The sequence below is a fragment of the Rhincodon typus genome, chromosome 30 (genome assembly GCF_021869965.1).
Source record: "Rhincodon typus isolate 14 chromosome 30, sRhiTyp1.1, whole genome shotgun sequence".
Lineage (NCBI taxonomy): Eukaryota > Metazoa > Chordata > Chondrichthyes > Orectolobiformes > Rhincodontidae > Rhincodon > Rhincodon typus.
Genome location: NC_063361.1, coordinates 7,291,972 through 7,310,910, shown reverse-complemented (window position 1 = coordinate 7,310,910; position 18,939 = coordinate 7,291,972). Strand labels below are relative to the sequence as shown.

General features: G+C 40.5%; 1 protein-coding gene across 1 annotated transcript in view; it reads left to right on the top strand.

Moving 5' to 3' along the window:
• Window positions 1–18,939, top strand: part of LOC109934347 (vesicle-fusing ATPase) — a 221,331-nt gene that overhangs the window by 117,111 nt on the left and 85,281 nt on the right. The window contains exons 13-16 of the mRNA XM_048614580.1: window positions 3,913–4,008; window positions 6,676–6,832; window positions 11,618–11,751; window positions 17,525–17,591. Coding sequence (XP_048470537.1) covers window positions 3,913–4,008; window positions 6,676–6,832; window positions 11,618–11,751; window positions 17,525–17,591 — 454 coding nt within the window. The remainder of the gene's footprint in view (window positions 1–3,912; window positions 4,009–6,675; window positions 6,833–11,617; window positions 11,752–17,524; window positions 17,592–18,939) is intronic.

The window sequence follows — 18,939 nt, the reverse complement described above, 5'->3', positions numbered from 1 at the left end:
GTGTGTGTGTGTGTGTGTGTGTGTGTGTGTGTGTGTGCGCATGCTTGAGAGACGTGTGAGAGGGAGTGGGTCTGCGAGTGCTGGTGAGGGAGTGGGTCTGTGCGTGCAGGTGAAGAAGTGTGCATGAGAGTATATAGTGTGGTGGGGTCACCTGTAGTGTGACATGAACCCAAGATCACGGTTTAGGCCGTCCTCATGGGTACTGAATTTGGCTATCAGCCTATGCTCGCCAATCCTGCCTTGTTGTGTATCCCGAATTCCACCTTGAAGGATGTTTACCCGAAGATCCAAGGCCGAATGCCCTTGACTGCTGAAGTGTTCCTCCACTGGGAGGGAACACACCTGTCTGGCAATTGTTGCACGTTTCCATTCATCCATTCTCGTAGCATCTGCTTGGTTTTGCCAATATATCATGCCCAGGAGCATCCTTGCCTCTAGTGTATGAGATTGACAACGTTGGCCAAGCCGCATGAATATCTGCCGTGCACGTGGTGGGTGGTGTTCCCACTTGTGATGGTAGTATCCATGCCTGTATTTTCCAGATTGAATTCAAATCATTACTAGAGAGTATAAGATTGGCAGTTTAGGAATGGAGCTGAACTCTTTATTTTGTGATATGACTATTGTAAGAAAATACACTTTTCAACGTTCCCAACCATTTTGATTTTTTTTATAGATCGAAGTTCCTCTTGCTCACATAGAGCTGAGTAGCAACTTTGCATTACAAAGTTTTCAATGGCATTAAACAAAGATAGGTGATTTAATTATGGGTTAGCTGTGAAGCAGCTTATGCTTGGTAGTGCAGGTACAACAGTGTTTGAAACACCGGGCCTTGTGCCAGAGGGCACAGCTCGTCTTGATGCTGTAAAAGTAGTGTTACTTACATCTCCAAGTATCTGTTGCACAACAATACGTTAAGTGTCTTTTGTGTTCTGCGGCTCCCCAGGGATCTGGCATTGTGTAACTGGACAGCTGTTTGAACCAAGGTGAGAAGCTTGGTTTCCATAGGATCAGAGATCAGAAGTTGTGCTTCAGGCAGTTCAGTACATGTACTACTGATCATCTAATGGAACTTAAAGGTCACATTAACTCAGTGTGGGTGACAGTCTAACCTTTTGGGGCTCCTGTTTGAGTAAATATAGCAGAATGTGTAAGGTGTAAACTCAGGAAGAATCTGTTTTGGGAGTTATTTTGATCATCTGCGGTTGAATTGAGTGCTACCAATATATAAAACTACATTAATGACATCTCCTTGTAGGTGGGGCTGTTAAGACTGCAGTACCCAAGTTCTTAAGGTTTAAATTCTGACCTCTTTCCATTGGCCTGTTGGGCTGTGAGCATCACCAGTGCTTTGATTCAGTAAATGACCTGTTTTGAAGTCACCTAACCTATTAATTGCCATGATGATTGTATGGGTATGTTTATCTGATGTGCAGTTATATTCTTTGGTTTTTATCACTGATCAGTACCAAGTTAGCAGGGATGCCGAATCGTCGTAGTCTCTTAGAGTTTGGAAAAGGTTTTCTACCTCATGATTCTTCTCAGTGTTGGCTTTCAAGATTGAATAGGTCTTGTCTATGACGCCTGTCAAGTTTTTGTAGTTTTCCCTGGCATTTTCACTCTGTTCATCTTGGCTTTTTAAATTTAACTTATCTTTCTGCACAACCTGTTCAGAGATGTGAGATAGCAAGAACTGCAGATGCTGGAGTCAGAGGTAACAAAGTGTGGAGTTGGAGGAACACAGCAGTCCAGGCAACATCAGAAGAACAGAAAAGTTGACGTTTTGGGCCGGGACCCTTCTTCATAAATGGGAAAGGGGAGGGGAGCTCAGAAGTAAATAGAATGAGGAGAGGAGGGGCTGGGGAAGGCAGGTGAGACGGTGATAGGTGAGTGTATGTAGGCAGTGGCCGGGATTGGCAGTGGTGGATAGATGGGAGAGAAGATGGACAGGTTGTGTCAGGTCAAGAAGGTGGGGGATGAGAGGGAGGGTTGGTCATGGGATGAGGCTAGGGGTGGGAGATTTTGAAACTGGTAAAATCCATGTTTAGACCATTGAGCTGTAGGCTCCTGAGGCGGAATATGAGGTGCTGCTCCGCCAGTTTACAGGTGGCGGCATTGTGACACTAAAGGAGGCCCAGAGTGGACATGTCATCCAGGGAGTGTGAGGGGGAGTCGAAATGTTTTGCCACTAGAAGGTGGTGTTTGTCATGTAGAGAGCACAGATGCTCTACAGAACGATCTCCGAGTCTTCGCTTGATTTCACCAATGTAGAGGAGGCCACATTGGCTCCGACTCTCCGTTTGGTCTCACCGACGTAACCACAGGAAATGCTACATCTGTCCCTACACCTCCCCCTTCACCTCCAGTCAATGCACAAAGCAAACCTTCCACATCAGACATGGGTTCATCTGCACATCCATCAACTTGGTCTACTGCATCCACTGTGGCATCTTCTACATCGGTGAGACCAAGTTGAGACTCTGAGACCGTTTTGTAGAGCATCTGTGCTCTGTATGCAACAAAAACCACCTTCCAGTGGCAAAATATTTTAACTACTCCTCCCACTCTCTGGGTGACATGTCCATCCTGGGCCTCCTCCAGTGTCACAATGACACCACCCGCAAACTGGAGGAGCAGTACCTCATATTCCGCCTCGGGAGCCTACAGCCCGATGGTCTCAATGTGGACTTTACCAGTTTCAAAATCTCCCCACTCCCAGTCTCGTCCCATGACCAACCCTCCCTCTCATCGCTGCCTCCTTGACCTGACACAGCCTGTCCATCTTCTCTCCCACCTATCCACCACTCCCACCTCACGAACCAATCTCCACCACTCCCTATCTGCACTCACTTATCAACATTCCACCCCTCCTCCCTCTATTTATTTCTGAGGTCCCTTACCCCTCCCCCATTCCTGAAGAAGGGTCCTGACCCGCAACGTCAGCTTTCCTGCTCCTCTGATGCTGCCTGGCCTGCTGTGTTCCTCCAGCTCCACACTATGTTGTCCCCATTCAGAGATGTTAGTTGTTCACTTCTGATGCAGGTGGGACTTAAACCTGGGCCTCCTGGTCCAGGGGTAGGGACACTACCTCCGTGCCACAAGAGGGGTCTTGACTTCATGATATTATTCTACCCCACAATTGGAAGATAATCAATTCAAGCCCATTCTAGAGAGCTGAGTATTTAATTTAAACCGACAATTCAGTGCATTTACAAGAAAATGTGGCAGAATCAGAAGTATTGTGTTTTGGATGCTGCATTAACAAAGAATCCTTCTGTCCTTCTGGTTCCCGTGACACAGGTTCTCCACAGATGGTATTTAATCCACAAATAATGCCACAAAAGCAATGGTCATTGCTGTATGTAGGATCTTGCTGTGTGCAATGGAATAGTGACTACACTTGAAGAGTACTTACTTGACTACAGAATGCTTTGGGATGGCCTTAGGTGGAGAAACGCATTGTATAAATGCACGTTCTTTCTTCACTAAAATTATGGATAAGCAATGATGACTTGGGTGAAGAATAAATGTGCTGTCAGTATAGGTAGAAACTAGTAATGTAAGCGGAATCAAATTGTGATTGAAATGGGTACTGTTTTTGAAAATTATTTATTGAATACTCTACATATAGATAGAAAATGATCTCTCAGTTGAGCTTTGTCAGAAAATGAACTTGCCTCTACACTACCTCCTTTCCAAAGTTACAAATGACTGACTGACTAATCAGCTGGGCTGAAAGCATGATTAGTGTTGGATAGTGTGAGGGATTAATTTTCTTCTTTCTGTGAAGTTTTATTATATAAATGCCCAGTTGGATATTGGGAACTCAGATTTTTTCTTTCTTTGTAAAAGTAAAATGTTGAAGGTAAAAATAAGTTGATATTTACTGTTTGCCATTTCTCCCATGATTAGGCAGCGACCAAAGTGGAAGTTGACATGGAAAAAGCTGAGAAACTGCAAGTAATGAGGGGGGACTTCTTAACATCTCTGGAGAATGATATAAAACCTGTAAGTACCTGTTCACTGTACAATGAAATCACAATACTTCTCTGATTCTACAGCAGTCACTGCAGACTGTTCGATATCCATTTAGAGCTGGTGGGATTTGATAATGTTGATTTACTCAGCTGTGAATTTATTAGAACGTCTGATTTGAGATGGTGTTGAATTTTCTGAGGTATTTTTATGGCTGCATTTGTGGCCAGTGTCACTGATAGGTGGTACCCTGTTTAACCCCATTTAGGACCGTCAATATTTGTGCAAACTGTTTTTAAAATATGAATCAGTTTAATCTCATTTGAGAGTTACAATATATTTTAGTTTCAGTTGATACAGAAAACCACTTCAGTTACTGTGGTTCAAATAAAACCATTTGGAATGCAGTTGTAATTATTACAGTGCTTATCTTTAAATCAGGTATATTTTACTTGAAGAAACTTTGGATGGTTCAGTCACCATCATGAATTGATGTAATGTTCTGGGTGCAGTTGCACATGTGCTGATAAATCACAATAGTCACGTTTAATGGCAGTGCCTCACAAGCTGTTTTTTGGAACAGATTATAATAGAGCGCATAATATCCCACAGGGGTGGCAAAGTGGCTCAGTGGTTAGCACTGCTGCCTCAGCACCAGGATCGTGTGTTCAATTCCACTCTCCAGTGATTATCTGTGTGGAATTTGCGTATGTACAAATTCTGTGTGGATTTACTGCAGGTGCTGTGGTTTCCTCCCACATTCGAAAGATGTGCAAGTCAGGTTGATTGGCCATGCTAAATTGTCCACAGTGTCCAGGGATGTGCAGGCTAGGTGGATTAGTCTTGGTAAATGTGGGGTTACAGGGGTTATAGTGGGTGGGATGCTCTTTGGAGGGTCAGTGTGGACTTAACGGGCTGAATGGCCTGTTTCCACATTGTAGGGTTTCTGTGATGATTATATGATTTAAAAGCCTTATGATATTTCCTTAACTTATATTGTTACCACATTGTCTTTTTTTTATTGTAACAAGTACTTGATATAGAACATGTTGCCATTATGAAGTTTATAGTACTTCAATGTTTTGGAACTGTCTTTAAGACAAACTGGAGGGGGTCATGTGACCTATTCTGAAGTTGGGCAGGTTAAAGATCAAGGAGACCCAGATGGTTTCACTGGGATGGTGGTGTTTGGTATTCACTGATGAAAATTACAGCCATTGTCTTCAAGTTCACAATGAGTTGACTCTTTGAATCATCAGAAGTCCAGAAAGCTATTGAACATATTGGGCTATTAACAGTAATGCTGTAAATTGTCTGTTTACTTCTAAGATAAGCCATTTGGGGTCAGCATTTCTCCCTGAATGCAAGACTGTTTCACTTTGCCATGGTGAAGAGTGCAATGGAGGACATTTTTGAGATCAGGTTACAGGTTTTCTGAAGAATCAATGAACCTTCTGGGGTCACTTTAGAGAGGAGGCTGCTTGACTTTGTGAACTAACATAGCCAGCTGTGGGTCTGTCGTCAAAGAGATGCATTTTATGCCATCTAAGGAATCCAGGAGATTGTTCCTGGTGTGGCTAGAGGTGAAGAATCATTGGGACAGGCTTTACTGGAAGTGGATTTAGAAACTCTCCACAAGCTAAGGGAAGTGCCTTGGGGCAGTTGTGTGAAGTTTTTCTCTGTGAAATAGGGAAATACTCCCAGCTTCCAATGGGTTTCCAACTGTGGACTTTTTATTAAAAAGACCATAATTCCATGGAAAATGTATCTGATAAGTACAAAAAAAGGGAACATTCTCTTCTGTAATTTAAAGTTCAAGTTGCCTTAAAAATAGTAGTGCTTAGTCAACAGTGCTCTTGGTCATTTCATACTGTAAGAATTCTACAACGTGATATTTTGTGTCACATCAGTTTTAGCTATAAATGGAAATTCAAACTTAGTTTTAAACATGATCAGAGTCCATGGGGATTGTACCACAAAGCAAGAATGGTGTGATGTTACTTGGTACCATACAAAGTTAGAACAATATAGCACATTGTGCTGCTAATGAAAGTTTCCTTTCAGCTCTCTGCTTCACAACATGATTTTAAACATTAAAATTTCAACAAAAGTTATTGCAAGCATTTTTTGAAGAGATCTAAATGGACATGTGAGCTACAATTATTTTTACTATTAATTATTCCATTCATGTTCCATAGTGCAACAATAAATCAATAAAACAATAAATTTTCCATTGATTCTTTAGGACATTGTAGGTGGTTCAGATATGTTGAACTATGAAACAAGGGGTAGAAGTAGAATTCCCCTGCTCTTCCACTCATTCTGGTTCAGTTTTTGATTTGAGGATTGAGCAGAGGTGATGTGCATTGCCAAGGATAAGAGGGTTCACTACATGCTATGACACAATTCTTTACAGCAGGTTTACAGCAAAATTGGCTACCTACCTAGCCTCCCATTTAGAGATGCAGTAACTTGCAGAGACCAGAGTGCTGGGAACACCTTAGGTGGGTGATAGACTGTTGGTCCCCCAAAAAAACAGCTAAAAAGTCCAATGATGTTCTATGTTTATCCATGAAGTTAGCTTCTTATGGATGATATTGGCTACCTTCCCTGAAATAATTTAACAAGTTGACATTCAGGCATGTGTTGATTTTCCAGAAGTATGAGTGTATAATGTAGTTTCACAACTCTCTTTCGTAGGCTTTTGGCATAAACCAGGAAGATTATGACAGCTACATCATGAATGGAATCATTGTGTGGGGCGATCCGGTCACACGGGCCCTAGATGATGGAGAATTGCTTGTCCAGCAGACCAAGAATAGTGATCGTACCCCACTGGTCAGTGTTTTATTGGAAGGTAGGTTGATTTTCTTTTTATCGGTGAGATATGGAAGGAATTCAAAGGGACATCCATGTCAAGGACACTTGTCTTTAGTCATTTTAGGTTGACCTGAAAAGTGGAAGCAGCATATCTGGTCTCTGAATACTCAGTTCCAAGTCAAACTGGTGAATATTACGTTGCCACTCCATCACTGTTAATGAGTTAAAATCCTGGAACTTGATACCTAGCCCTCGCTGTCCAATGAACTGAAGTGGTTCAAGAAGGCAGCCCAGTGCCACCTTATTAAGGACCCTTAAGGATCAGCTAAATGTTGTCTCACAAGTGATGCCCACATCCCATGGAAGAATTAATTGCACTGTCTGACGAACAGACGACTAAAAGATCTTGTCTCTGAATGCCAGTTTCACTCCAGCAGCGTATTTTCATCTAATAAGAGTTGTATTCCCTGCACCATCCATTGTGTTCCATCGTCCCTCCTGATAAGGGGGTTCTGAGTCAGGTTACATGACAATAAAGGATATTCTTAGCAACCTATTCATTAGTAGAAAGGCTCTTGGTGGGAACAATGGCACAGCATGGCTGCTCCTGAAAATAAAATCTTGGATGAAATGGATTGTCTCATGGAGTTGGAAGTACAAGTTGCAAATACCAAGACCAACATTACCTTCATTATTTAGGTTAATGGTTTCAACCTGGATAACTATTACAAGAATAAGGCGGGATAGCTACTAGCATTGTTACACAAGGCAGCAGTTTGAATCCCAGGGCTGCAAGATTTGTTCCTTAAGTATCCAAATGCACACAAGAATTTGATCTTACCTTAGATTCACTCTTTGGATTGATTTTTGGTATCTGGTAAAAGTTAATTCATTGTCCAGGTTGAGGCCAGAACTAATTATATTCTGTGATTAAGACCAAATGTGAGACTTTCCATTCTCCCTTGTTTTCAGTTTTATGTACAAATGCCAGGCCTATTGTACAGTTAATGAGCATATTAGCTCTTCTTGGCCCTATTTCACAATTCTGAAAGCAGGTAGTGTCTCCACCCCTGGACTGGGAGGCCTAAATTTAAGTCACATCTGCTCCACAGGTGTGTAATAACATCTCTGAACAGGCTGATTAGAAAAATAGGTTACTTAAAAAAAAAAAAAGTCAGGCTCAAAGGCTCCTGTGTTGCAGTGGTGTTAGTCCTACCTTTGAGCCAGGTAAGCCCGAGTTCATGTCCCACCTGTTTCAGAGGTGTGTTATAATATCACTGAGCAGGTTGATTAGAAAATACATATCTACAAAAAGAGGTCAGGTTCAAGGACTTTTTGTGGTGTAATGGTAGTATACCTACCTTTTGAGCTAGGAAACCCGGGTTTAAGTCCCACCTGCTCCAGAGGTGTGTTGTAACATCTCTGGACAACTTGATAGGAAAATATCCTAATTGGGTTGGAGAGCACAATATGTACTGCGTAAATAAAAGCTTGTGAATTTTAAAAAGAAATCAGGCTGAAGGGTTCTTGCAGCAGAGTGGTAGTGTCTCTACCCCCTGGGCGAGGAGGCTTGGATTCAGGTCCGACCTGCTCCAGAAGTGTGTAATAATGTATATGAACAGGTTGACTGCAAAGTATTTTAAAAAAATGTCAGGCTGACTTAGGGTTCTTGTGGTGCTGCGGTCGTGTCACTGCCTCTGAGCCAGGATTCCCTCCTGCTAGGGCCATGTGGCTTCTGGCCTCATTATAGCCTTAGTTCAAATATTGTCAAAGGAGCTCCAGAAGTGAGGTGAGCGTGACTGCCCTTTACATCAAGGTCGCATTCGACCATGTGTGACATCCAGGACCCCTAGCAAAACTAGAGTTATGGGAAATTGGGGAAAATTCTCTGCTGGTTTGATTTATACCACCACACAGGAAGATGATTGTGATTGTTGGCCGTTAGTTACCTCAACTGAGGACATCTCTGTAGGAGTTCCTCAGGGTAGTGTCACCGGCCCAACCGTCTTTAGCTGCATCACAAATGACCTTCCTTCCATCAAATGGTCAGGAGTAGGAATGCTCACTGATGGCTGCATAATGTTACTAATCACAACACCTAAGATGGTGAAGCAGTCCATGTTCAAATGCGGAAAGATCTGCAAAGTATCCACCCTTGGACGGATAAGTGACAAGTCCAACTTTCACACCACGCAAGTGCCAGATAATGACAGTCTCCAACAAAAGAGAATCTAACCTTGACATTCAGTGACACTATCGTTGCTTAATCCCCCACTAACAACATCCTAGGTGTTACCTTTGACCAAAACCAAATTGGATTGGTCATATAAATACTGTGGCTACAAGAGTGGTTCAGATGCTAGGAAACCTGAAGCAAGTGACTGAATTCCTAAATACCCAAAGTGTGTCCTCCATCTACAAGGTACAAGCCAGCAGTGTATGGAACGCTCCCCATTTGTCTAGATGAGTGCAGCTTGAAGAACACTGATGAAAGCATTGACAACATCCGGGTCAAAGCAGCCCACTTGATTGGCACCACATCCACAAACATTCATTTCCTCCATCACTGACACTCACAACGGCATTGTGTGCTATATACAATATATGCAGGGATTCACCAAGACTAATTAGACAGCACTTTGTGACCAAATTCATGACCACTACCATTTAGAAGGATTAGGACAGAAGAACGTCGGAGCACTGCCTGCAAATTCCCCTCCAAACCATTCACCGTCCTGGCTTGGAAGCATATCACCCATCCTTCATTGTTACTGGATCAAAATCCTGGACATCTCTCCGTAATGGCATTGTGGGTCTATTTAAAGCACACTGCAGCAGTTCACGAAGGAAGCTACCACCATTTTCTCAAGAGTAATTAGGGATGGACAAAAATCCAGACCCAAGAATGGATATTTCAAATATTAGATCCATCATGTTTCCTGTCACCTGGGTTTTTATCTAAGAATGTAAAGAATAGGACAACACATGTGGTGGGTAGTTAAGGATGTTGCTCAATCTAATTTCAAATTCTGACTATTGTTGTGGTTGAAACCTTTTTTAAATTAATTGGGTGCTTTAGCCTATTTACTGAAACCCATGTGATTGAGGATGCAAAATCGACTGCTTAAAAGAAATGCTCGATCGGTGACCATCTTCTGTTATGGATCTACTCCATTGAAATAGACTTTAGACAACAGCATGTTGCCAACTTGAAGAATTGACTGGAAATCTCCAGGAAATAAAGATTAATCTCCTTGACACTGCTGCAAGCAGCTAGGTAGAAAAATCATGGGAGCATTTAAAAAATGCTTTTCCTTTTCATTTTCTTTCAACACTTGTCTATTTGTTTCAAAAATATTAGATGAGATAGGAAAGCAGTTTGACTAGGTAAAGTAATCGGACAGACTGTCATGTTGATTGGAAATTCCACAAATAGTTACAATTCACGTTGGTCATAGATGTAACCCAGTGTTCCTGAATGCAACAACACGTTCCTCTCTATGTGTTAAGTGCAAGTTAAATAAAAAAATGAAAGAACTGCGGATGCTGTAAATCGGGAACAAAAACAGAAGTTGCTGGAAAACCTCAGCAGGTCTAAAGAAAAAATCAGATTAATATTTCATGTCTGGTCATCCTTCCTCAACTGGGGAAGAGTCATTGGACCCAAAATGTTAACTCTAATTTTTTCTTAGCAGATGCTGCCAGACCTGCTGAGCTTTTCCAGAAACTTCTGTTTCTGTTAAATGCAAGTTATTGGTTGATTGTTGAATCCCTTCGTAGACATGTAGCTCATTTTCTTTCCTTGCAGCTTGATTGTATTGGGAAGAGAGTTGGGCCTCTCAGAAACTATGTTTAGTACTTATGCGGAGACTGACTTGAATTAGTAAAAGATATCAGAATAGAACCTAGAGTATGGGTTCAGATGTTGTGTGCTGATCTGTCCTATCCATTGTCTACTGAGTTTAATGAAATGCTTATCAGTGACCACTTGAAGACTAAACACCAGAATGGTAACCATTTCTCTTGTAACTTCTTTGCATTTGTTTCTCAAAATGCTTTTCAGTGATGCTTTGCTACTGATGGTTTGTGTCACTGACTTTTAAAAGGGACAAAGCCTGGAAGCACTTCAAATCCATCCAGTTGTACAGTTGAATGAAAATATAATCTTGTGCACCTCAGTATTCTGTTACTTGAGAAATAACACAGATTAGGCACAGAATAGGGAATAGAAGAGCATGAAAGGTCAATTAGCTGTTCAAACCCATGATCACCAGAGATCCCTATGCTCATCCTTGCCCCATGTGAATTCTCAGACTATTTTGACAGGCATTTTAAAGGTAACTGTTGACTCGGGGTTAACTAAAATTAGCATACTTGTCTTTTCTTGCCTGAGCCGGAACATGTTCTGGCCAAAACTTCAGAGTATTCAGCTCAGCTCAAAGTACATAATTAGCTGCTGTTACGTCAGTTATTTTACTATTGTAACCTGGCAGCTGGGGTTTTGTGAGAAATATGTGGCATGCAATACCATTCTTTCAGAAATAAAAATGCTACTTCAACTGTAGTTTTTCAGAAATTTTCATACTAATTAGCTTTTTAAAAATGTTTTTGCCCCTGCCTGGATTTTGGATGGATTCCAGGTGATATGGGAAGTGTGTATTGTGGTGCAGAATATTCTGTAATGCATTTGTGTTGGACCAATGTGTCTTTTCCTGTTTAAGATTATAGTATGGTTGTAACCTTATGTGCTTGTATTCCTTTTATTGCTGATACAGAAAAACACCACATTTGTTCATTTAGTACTGATTTTAATTCTGGACAGGACCTCCAAACAGTGGCAAGACTGCATTGGCTGCAAAAATTGCAGAGAAGTCCGGATTCCCATTCATTAAGATCTGCTCTCCTGATAAGATGATCGGATTCTCTGAAACAGCGAAATGCCAGGCCATTAAAAAGGTGATCTGATTCTTCACTTGACCTGTTAATGGTTGTTAAGCTTTGTGACATTTTTTAAAAGAGGATATTAATTCCCTCCATGGTAATTCACATTTTTAGTCCATATCACCACATCTCCATCCATGGACTTCCCTATTGCACAAGTGTTTGTTCCATTTCATAATCTGTTTAAATCGGCTCTCAACTAAAAGATTTTGATCAATTTCAAAGATGATTTGAAGTTTCTATCTCCACTGAAATGAGTCACAGCTCAACTTCCGAATTAGGACTACTGTTGCTGAGACAAAGAATCATTCTTTTGGCCATGGGATTAGATTATAATTCAGGAATTTGAGGACAACGCCACCCTGAAGAGCTATAGCAGGATTTCTGGTGAGACTGAAAAGTACATTAAAATTATCTCCACCTACCTGTTTTTTTACCTTTGCCCTTCCTGTTTTCTCTTTCACTTTTTTCTTACCTGCATTGCTTTTTGAGTCTCTGCCACTATCTGCGCCTCTACCTTGTTAGGTCAAGCATTCAAACCCCTCTTGACGATTTCAATGTAGCACAGATCAGATTCTACCTTTTGGATCAGATTCCAAACCAAGACCCTATGTTTTGCCTCAGATTGATGTAAAAGATTCCACTCCAATATTCCATGATATAAAAGGGAGGGCTTCTAACCAAAGTAACAGTTATCCTATATCAAATGCCACCAAACAAAAACGTTATCTGATTATTCGTCATTGCTATTTCTGGGACTTTGTGCTTAAATTGCCTGCTAATCTCCTGTATTACAACAGTATCACACTTTAGAAATAGCTGTGAGATTGTTGGGGAATCCTGAGGTTGCGAAATGCAAGTTTATTTTCCTATTTTTTCCCCAAAAGAATTTACTAAGAGATGCCAGCTCCACTGATTGCAGGTGCTATTTCAGTTTAATTGCTTCATTTACATGAGGCACTGCCACCTGGTGGCTGAAAATGTTAACCAGTTAAAGGATCCATCTTGTTTAAAAGTGCATGATTATAGCAGCTTAAAGTAAAACATCTTAAGATGCTTTGCAGTAGTGTCACAAATTTTGGCATCAAGTCAAGTGAGATATTGGGAAAAGTGGCCAAAAGCTCAGCCAAAATACCAGATTCTAAAGGGTATCTCAAACAAATAAAACAAGGACAAGGTTAGTTTTTGACCTGAGACAACTGAAGGAATTCTTCACTTTGGCTGGAAGAATAAATAAAGCAGAATACTACTTAATGAAAATGGCTGCAGAATTCTGAGGTGCATCAGTCACAGAAAAAATTAGTATTCAGGTAGAGCAAGTGATTAATGAAGCTAATGGAATGCTATTATTTTCTGTATATTTATAATTTTATAATAAAAGTAAGGAGATAATGCTTCAATTATTCAGGGAATTGATGAGTACACATCTTGAACCTTATTTAGGGAAGAAGGATATAAATACATTAATGGTAGTTCAGAGGCTTACTAGATTGATACGTGGAATGTGTGTATTGTCTTATGAAGAAAGATTAGAGATATTAGGTATACTGGAGTAGTTTTCACTGGAGCCTTGAAGAGCAAGGAGTGTTTTTTTTAAATATGGAAGTGAAACCAGAGGTTATACAACAATAGAATACGTTAGTTAGTTTGCAGAATTGTTTGTTTATGGGATTACATGTGTTTCTTCTGAGGTTTTAGTTGTTTGGATGTGTCACTGTGCTGAAAATGCAGAGGGCCGGTTTTAAAGGAGCAGAGCTGGTTGCATAATGGCAGTGTGTGTAATTGTCTGATGTAACACATGGTTGTAAAATGTATCGTACTGAAATCTGAGCTTTCAATGGGCTTTATAACTAGAGACCTAAGAGTACTAAAACCAAGAGGTTTTATTAAATCATATTGAACAGTTTACTGTGCTGTGACTATGGTTCTCAATTCTGAGCACCCAAAGGATGTGAAAGGAAGTGGCCACATATAGCGTGGGAGGGGACAGGTGATAGGAAACCCATAAAAGAAGCAGCATCAAGATCCATACTTCTCTTTCTAGCTCTGATTGAATCCACAACAATATAACTCTTTTAAGACACCATTTAAGATGAATGGTGTTAACAGAAGTCACAGCAGTAATATAGTTTTGGGCTATAAAAATGTGATGCGCTGTTATGTTGCATTTCTGGTTTTGATTCCCAGCTTTGTACCAAGTTATCGGATGTCCGCTGCATACTACTTTCACTATGGGGTGAACAAAAGTTAGTGCGTCTTTTTCTTTCAATTGACTTATGCTGGAAATTCATTTATGTGTACACTAAGGAGGATAGGATTAGTATCAACTGGGGTCTTTCCATCGTTTGCTTTCTCTTTATCCACAATGGGAAAAAGACACAGGACTTCGGAGAAACAATGACTCATTTTTACATTGCTCTACCGCCAATGACAAGAAAATAAACTAAGTAAATTAAAAGTGGTACTGATGCAGTCCTTGAGCAACTTCCATTTGTATAGAGCCTTTAACACACTAAAATGTTCTGCAATGAGCTGTCTACTTATAGTCTAATATCAATGATAGAATTTAAAAGTACGGAAGGATTCATATGTATGAAGTGTTCTCAACTTAAATCCTTCCATTAGGAATTGAACATATACCTTGTTGCTTGCATCAATGATAGTAAGGACTTTTGACCCTGTTGTAAGGGATCAGAACCTGGTCATATTAAACGTGAAACAACAATCCCCCCACTTGCAAGCAAAATCTACCAAGTTTACTGCATCAATGGCTGCAATGCGTATGTTATACCAATCATAATCCATGTGCATTTTCAATATTGGACATGTTTATAAACACAGTAGCATTAATTTAACATGCTACACTGAGCGATTTTGGTTCTCTTAAGTACCTTTGTGTCTCATATTCCCAAGGGGCCCTTTAATTTAAAAGAAGTAACATGTAGAAATATCTTGAAATGCTATGGATTTTGCACGTAAGTGCAAGAGTACTATGTGTTTAAGAGAATAGGTAAAAACAACATTGTGATGCTTTCTAAATGAAACATGAATGCTGTGTTCAGGTGCTGTAGAGAAGCATAGTTTAACCATTGTTTTCATAACTGGAAGCTCTTTTGCATTACTGATTCCTTACACTGATCTATTTAGAACCCATGTGAAATTTTTTTTTCATGTAGTTTCCCATCTTGTATTTCTGTTTGAACTCTATACTGGTTGTATGATGCCTTGGTGTCTTAAATGCACAATCCATTGCAATGATAACCATTTGAAATCTTAATGTTTGTGTCGATTGCCATTACATTGACAGCGCCACAAATGGATAGATTGAACTCGGTCGATCGACAGCAATTGGGACTTGACACACGTCAATCTCCTTTCTTACTTTTCATTTTTGAAACTCCACTGATCAACTTAGTAAAGTTGCTTAAATGTTTTTGACTTGCCCTGCTTGTATTAGAGTGCAAAGTCTTTTTGATTATAGTTTTTATTTAACAATATTTAATTTATTGAAAATATGTTTTGCACTTAAGACTTCACAGTAGTTATAAATGGAAGGGTGCGTTTTTTTGAGCTGAAACCTGAAGCTGATTAACATTTTGCAACCTCTACAATTCCTTTACCAAAAGAGCACTGTATTGACCTCAACTTATGCTTCTGCAGTGAAATGTTAACCTTTTTGTAACTGCTTGTGGTCAAACCAAGAGCAAGATCAATTATCCTTAAAGTGATGCACTATGGAAGCAGAATGTTAATTGTATTTACATGGTGTCGAATCCACTCCAAGGCCTGAGCACAAACTCTAAGCTTTTATTGCAGAACAGTGCTAAGAAAATGCGACAGTGTCAGAGGTGTTATCTTTCAGATAAGCTATTAAACTGGCCTCAGATGAATGTAAAAACTTCTTTGGCACTATTTGAAGAGTAAGTGAGTTCTCCTTGTTGTTCTGGCCGATATCTAACCCTCAACCAATACCACAAAAACAAATTATCTTGCTGCTGTCATCTTGTTGTACAATAAAATATGTGTACACAGAAGAGTGACTTTGAGGCCTTCTGTAGAATTTTTGTTGATTACTGATGGAAGAGCTAGGTTCAGCAACTCGTTAAAATAATGGATCAGGCCTCTGGTTTTGACGGTACCAAGTTGACTTAAATGCTCCAGGCAAAGGATAGAGGAGAAAAATTAACAATCCACTCCTGATTACTGCTGGATGACTGCTGTTGGGAGCTACATGTGTTCTGAGTAGCTGAACACAGAATTTGAATGTGATATCCTGTTCAGTTTTAACTGTGGATTGGCCATTTAGATAAGCTGTCAGATATGATGTAGAGGTGCCGGTTTAGACTGTGGTGGACAAAGTCAGAAGTCGCTCGACACCAGGTTGTAGTCCAAGAGGTTTATTTGAAATCACACAAGACCTTGGAATACAGCAGCCTTGTCAGGTGTTGTGAGAAGGGAGAGCACACAGACATAGTTTATAGGCAGAGAGAGATCTCCAAAAGTTTGTGAGATTTCAAATGAAACTGTCAGATAGCTATTTATATCTGTGGAATTTCACAAGTGTGCAAAATAAATTTACACAACAATAGAACTTCGAGGATACATCTGTCAGGAAATACTGAGGCTGTCATCTCTTGAGAATGTTGAGGGATAACCTGTGAAAAACCATCTAACTTAAATGTTTGATTGGGCAAATGTAGAAAAGATGTTTCCACTGGAAGTAGTGACAAAAATTGGTTATTTTAAATTTAAGATTGACGTTAGTAAATTCACTGAGGTTCTCTGGAGGAACATCTTCAATCCATGGTGAGAATTTGGAAGTTGCTTCAACATTGTGTGGTTGAAGTGGGCAGCATGGATGCATTAAAAGCAAAAGCTAGAATGGGAGAAGTAAAAAACACAAGGATCTAGCGAGATAATGTTATCTAGTTGGGAGGGGGCTTGTATAAAGTGTAAACACTGGCAGATATCGACCAATTTCTTTGTAAATTCTATACAGACATTGTCTGTAAGGTATGATTCCATGAGTATGACTGTGTCAGGCTGTTGCTTGACTACTCTGAGATAGCTCTCCCAATTTTGGCAAAAGCTCCCAGGTGTCAGGATTGACAGGGCTGTTTTTGCCATTGTCTTTTCCAGTCCCTAGGTCGATGCCAGGTGGTCCGTCCGGTTTCATTTCTTTGTTGACACTTCATAGTGGTTGAGACGACTGAGTGGCCTGCTAGGCAATTTAAGAGGGTGTTGAGAGTCAATCATTTTGCTGTGGATCTGGAGTCACATGTAGGCCAGACCAGGTGAGGATGGCAGATTTCTTTCCCTGAAGGACAACGGTGAGCTGGATGGATTTTGCCAAATATGAAAGCAAGAAAAATTGGAGAAATTTTCACAGGGTCTGGGAGAGAAAGGACAGTGAGGATGGCTGTAGATAGATGGGGCTGTGATGCCCCTTATAGTGAATTGGCTACTTCCTGACTTTTAACACTCTGGTTCTTGCACATTTTGGCACTTTGATAAATATGGGTACAAAATGCTGAAATTAGACATAGGGTCTTAACAAGTTCCTTCATCGTCAATCTGAGGAATGTTTGCCAGGTAATGTATAATATGGTTTGTTGGCAAGGACAGATTGTATAACAATATTATGGAAATTTGTTGAGGATATTGAAACATTAGATTGAAGCATAGCGAACATTTCAGTGTGGAACCTCTCCACTTACAAAGACATATGTTATCACAAGCCTAACTGATGTATTATTTAATAATCTTATCTATTAATTTCTGTTGACAGATCTTTGAGGATGCATACAAGTCTCAACTGAGCTGTGTTGTGGTTGATGACATTGAACGGCTGCTAGGTAAGCAGGGAGACATCTTTCCTACCAAGGCACTTGAATGTTCCAAACTTTGCACATGGCTTTGTTCTGCAGTTAACCTAAGAAACCACTTCTCGCAATAGACTGGTGGTAGCTACTGTCAAATTACCAGTAGCAGTTATGTTGGATAAATGCATTTTGTTTTATGTTCAAACATTGAAGCCATAGGTCGGGGAATCTGAGGCTGCAATGAGCACACTGACATGTAGGATAACTGCTAACCCAACTGGTCAACCGGTGCACTGAAGCAAACTTGTCACAGGATTCAAACAAGTAAATGCAGGAAGGACATTTCTCCTGGCAGTCGAGGTGTGGCTTAAAGCCAGAGAGCATAGTTTCAGATTAAGAAGTTATTCACTTAGGACTGTGATAAGGACTAATTTCCTCATTTAAAAGATTGGCAAATCTTTGGAATTCTGTACACCAGAAGACATTGGAGGCTCAGTGAGTGAATATATTTCAGACCAAATTGGTAGATTTCTAGATATTGAAGGCATCAATTAATAGGTGCATAATGTGGGAAAGATAATCTGTGATTCAGTTGAAGCGTAAGACCATATGAAATAGGAACAGGAGTAAGTCATTTGGCACCTTGAGCCCTGCTCCACCATTCCATAGGATTGTGGCTGTTCCGACATTCCTTGCATCCACTTTCCTGCCCTTTCATCATAGCCCTTGATTTCCCTACTGAATTTATCAATCTTAGCCTTAAATATGCACGTGGACTCTGTCTTCACAGCTGTCTGTGGCAAAAACTTCGAAAGAGACTCAATACTCTGAGAGAAGAAATTCCTCCTCATCTCAGTCTTAAATTGGTGCCCCTTTATTCTGAGATAGTAGGAACTGCAGATGCTGGAGAATCTGAGATAACAAGGTGTAGAGCTGGATGAACACAGCAGGCCAAGCAGCATCAGAGGTGCTGGAAGGCTGACGTTTTGGGCCTAGACCCTTCTTCGGGCCTACCGATCTTTAAAGCCAGGTTAAACCACAGCTAGACAAAGTTAATGTATCTGTTGATCTCTGTCACCCCCTGCATCCTTCCCACACCATACAACGTGTACAGAAATAATTTATTTGCTCATTACTTATATAAAAAAATCTCAAGTCATTACAAAACAGCAACAGGTATTTCCCATGTCCTAGCCCCCAGCCCCACCCACCAGGCCTTGTTATCACATAATCTGCCATTGTATACTTACTGCCTATTGTTAGCCACTAACAGTCTCCATTAACAGCTATTCACTGTCCGAGCCAGATTGTTATCCACTGCTATGTCTGTCCACCTGCTCTTCTCTCTCTTTGGGCTCTATCCCCACCTATTGTTTACTCC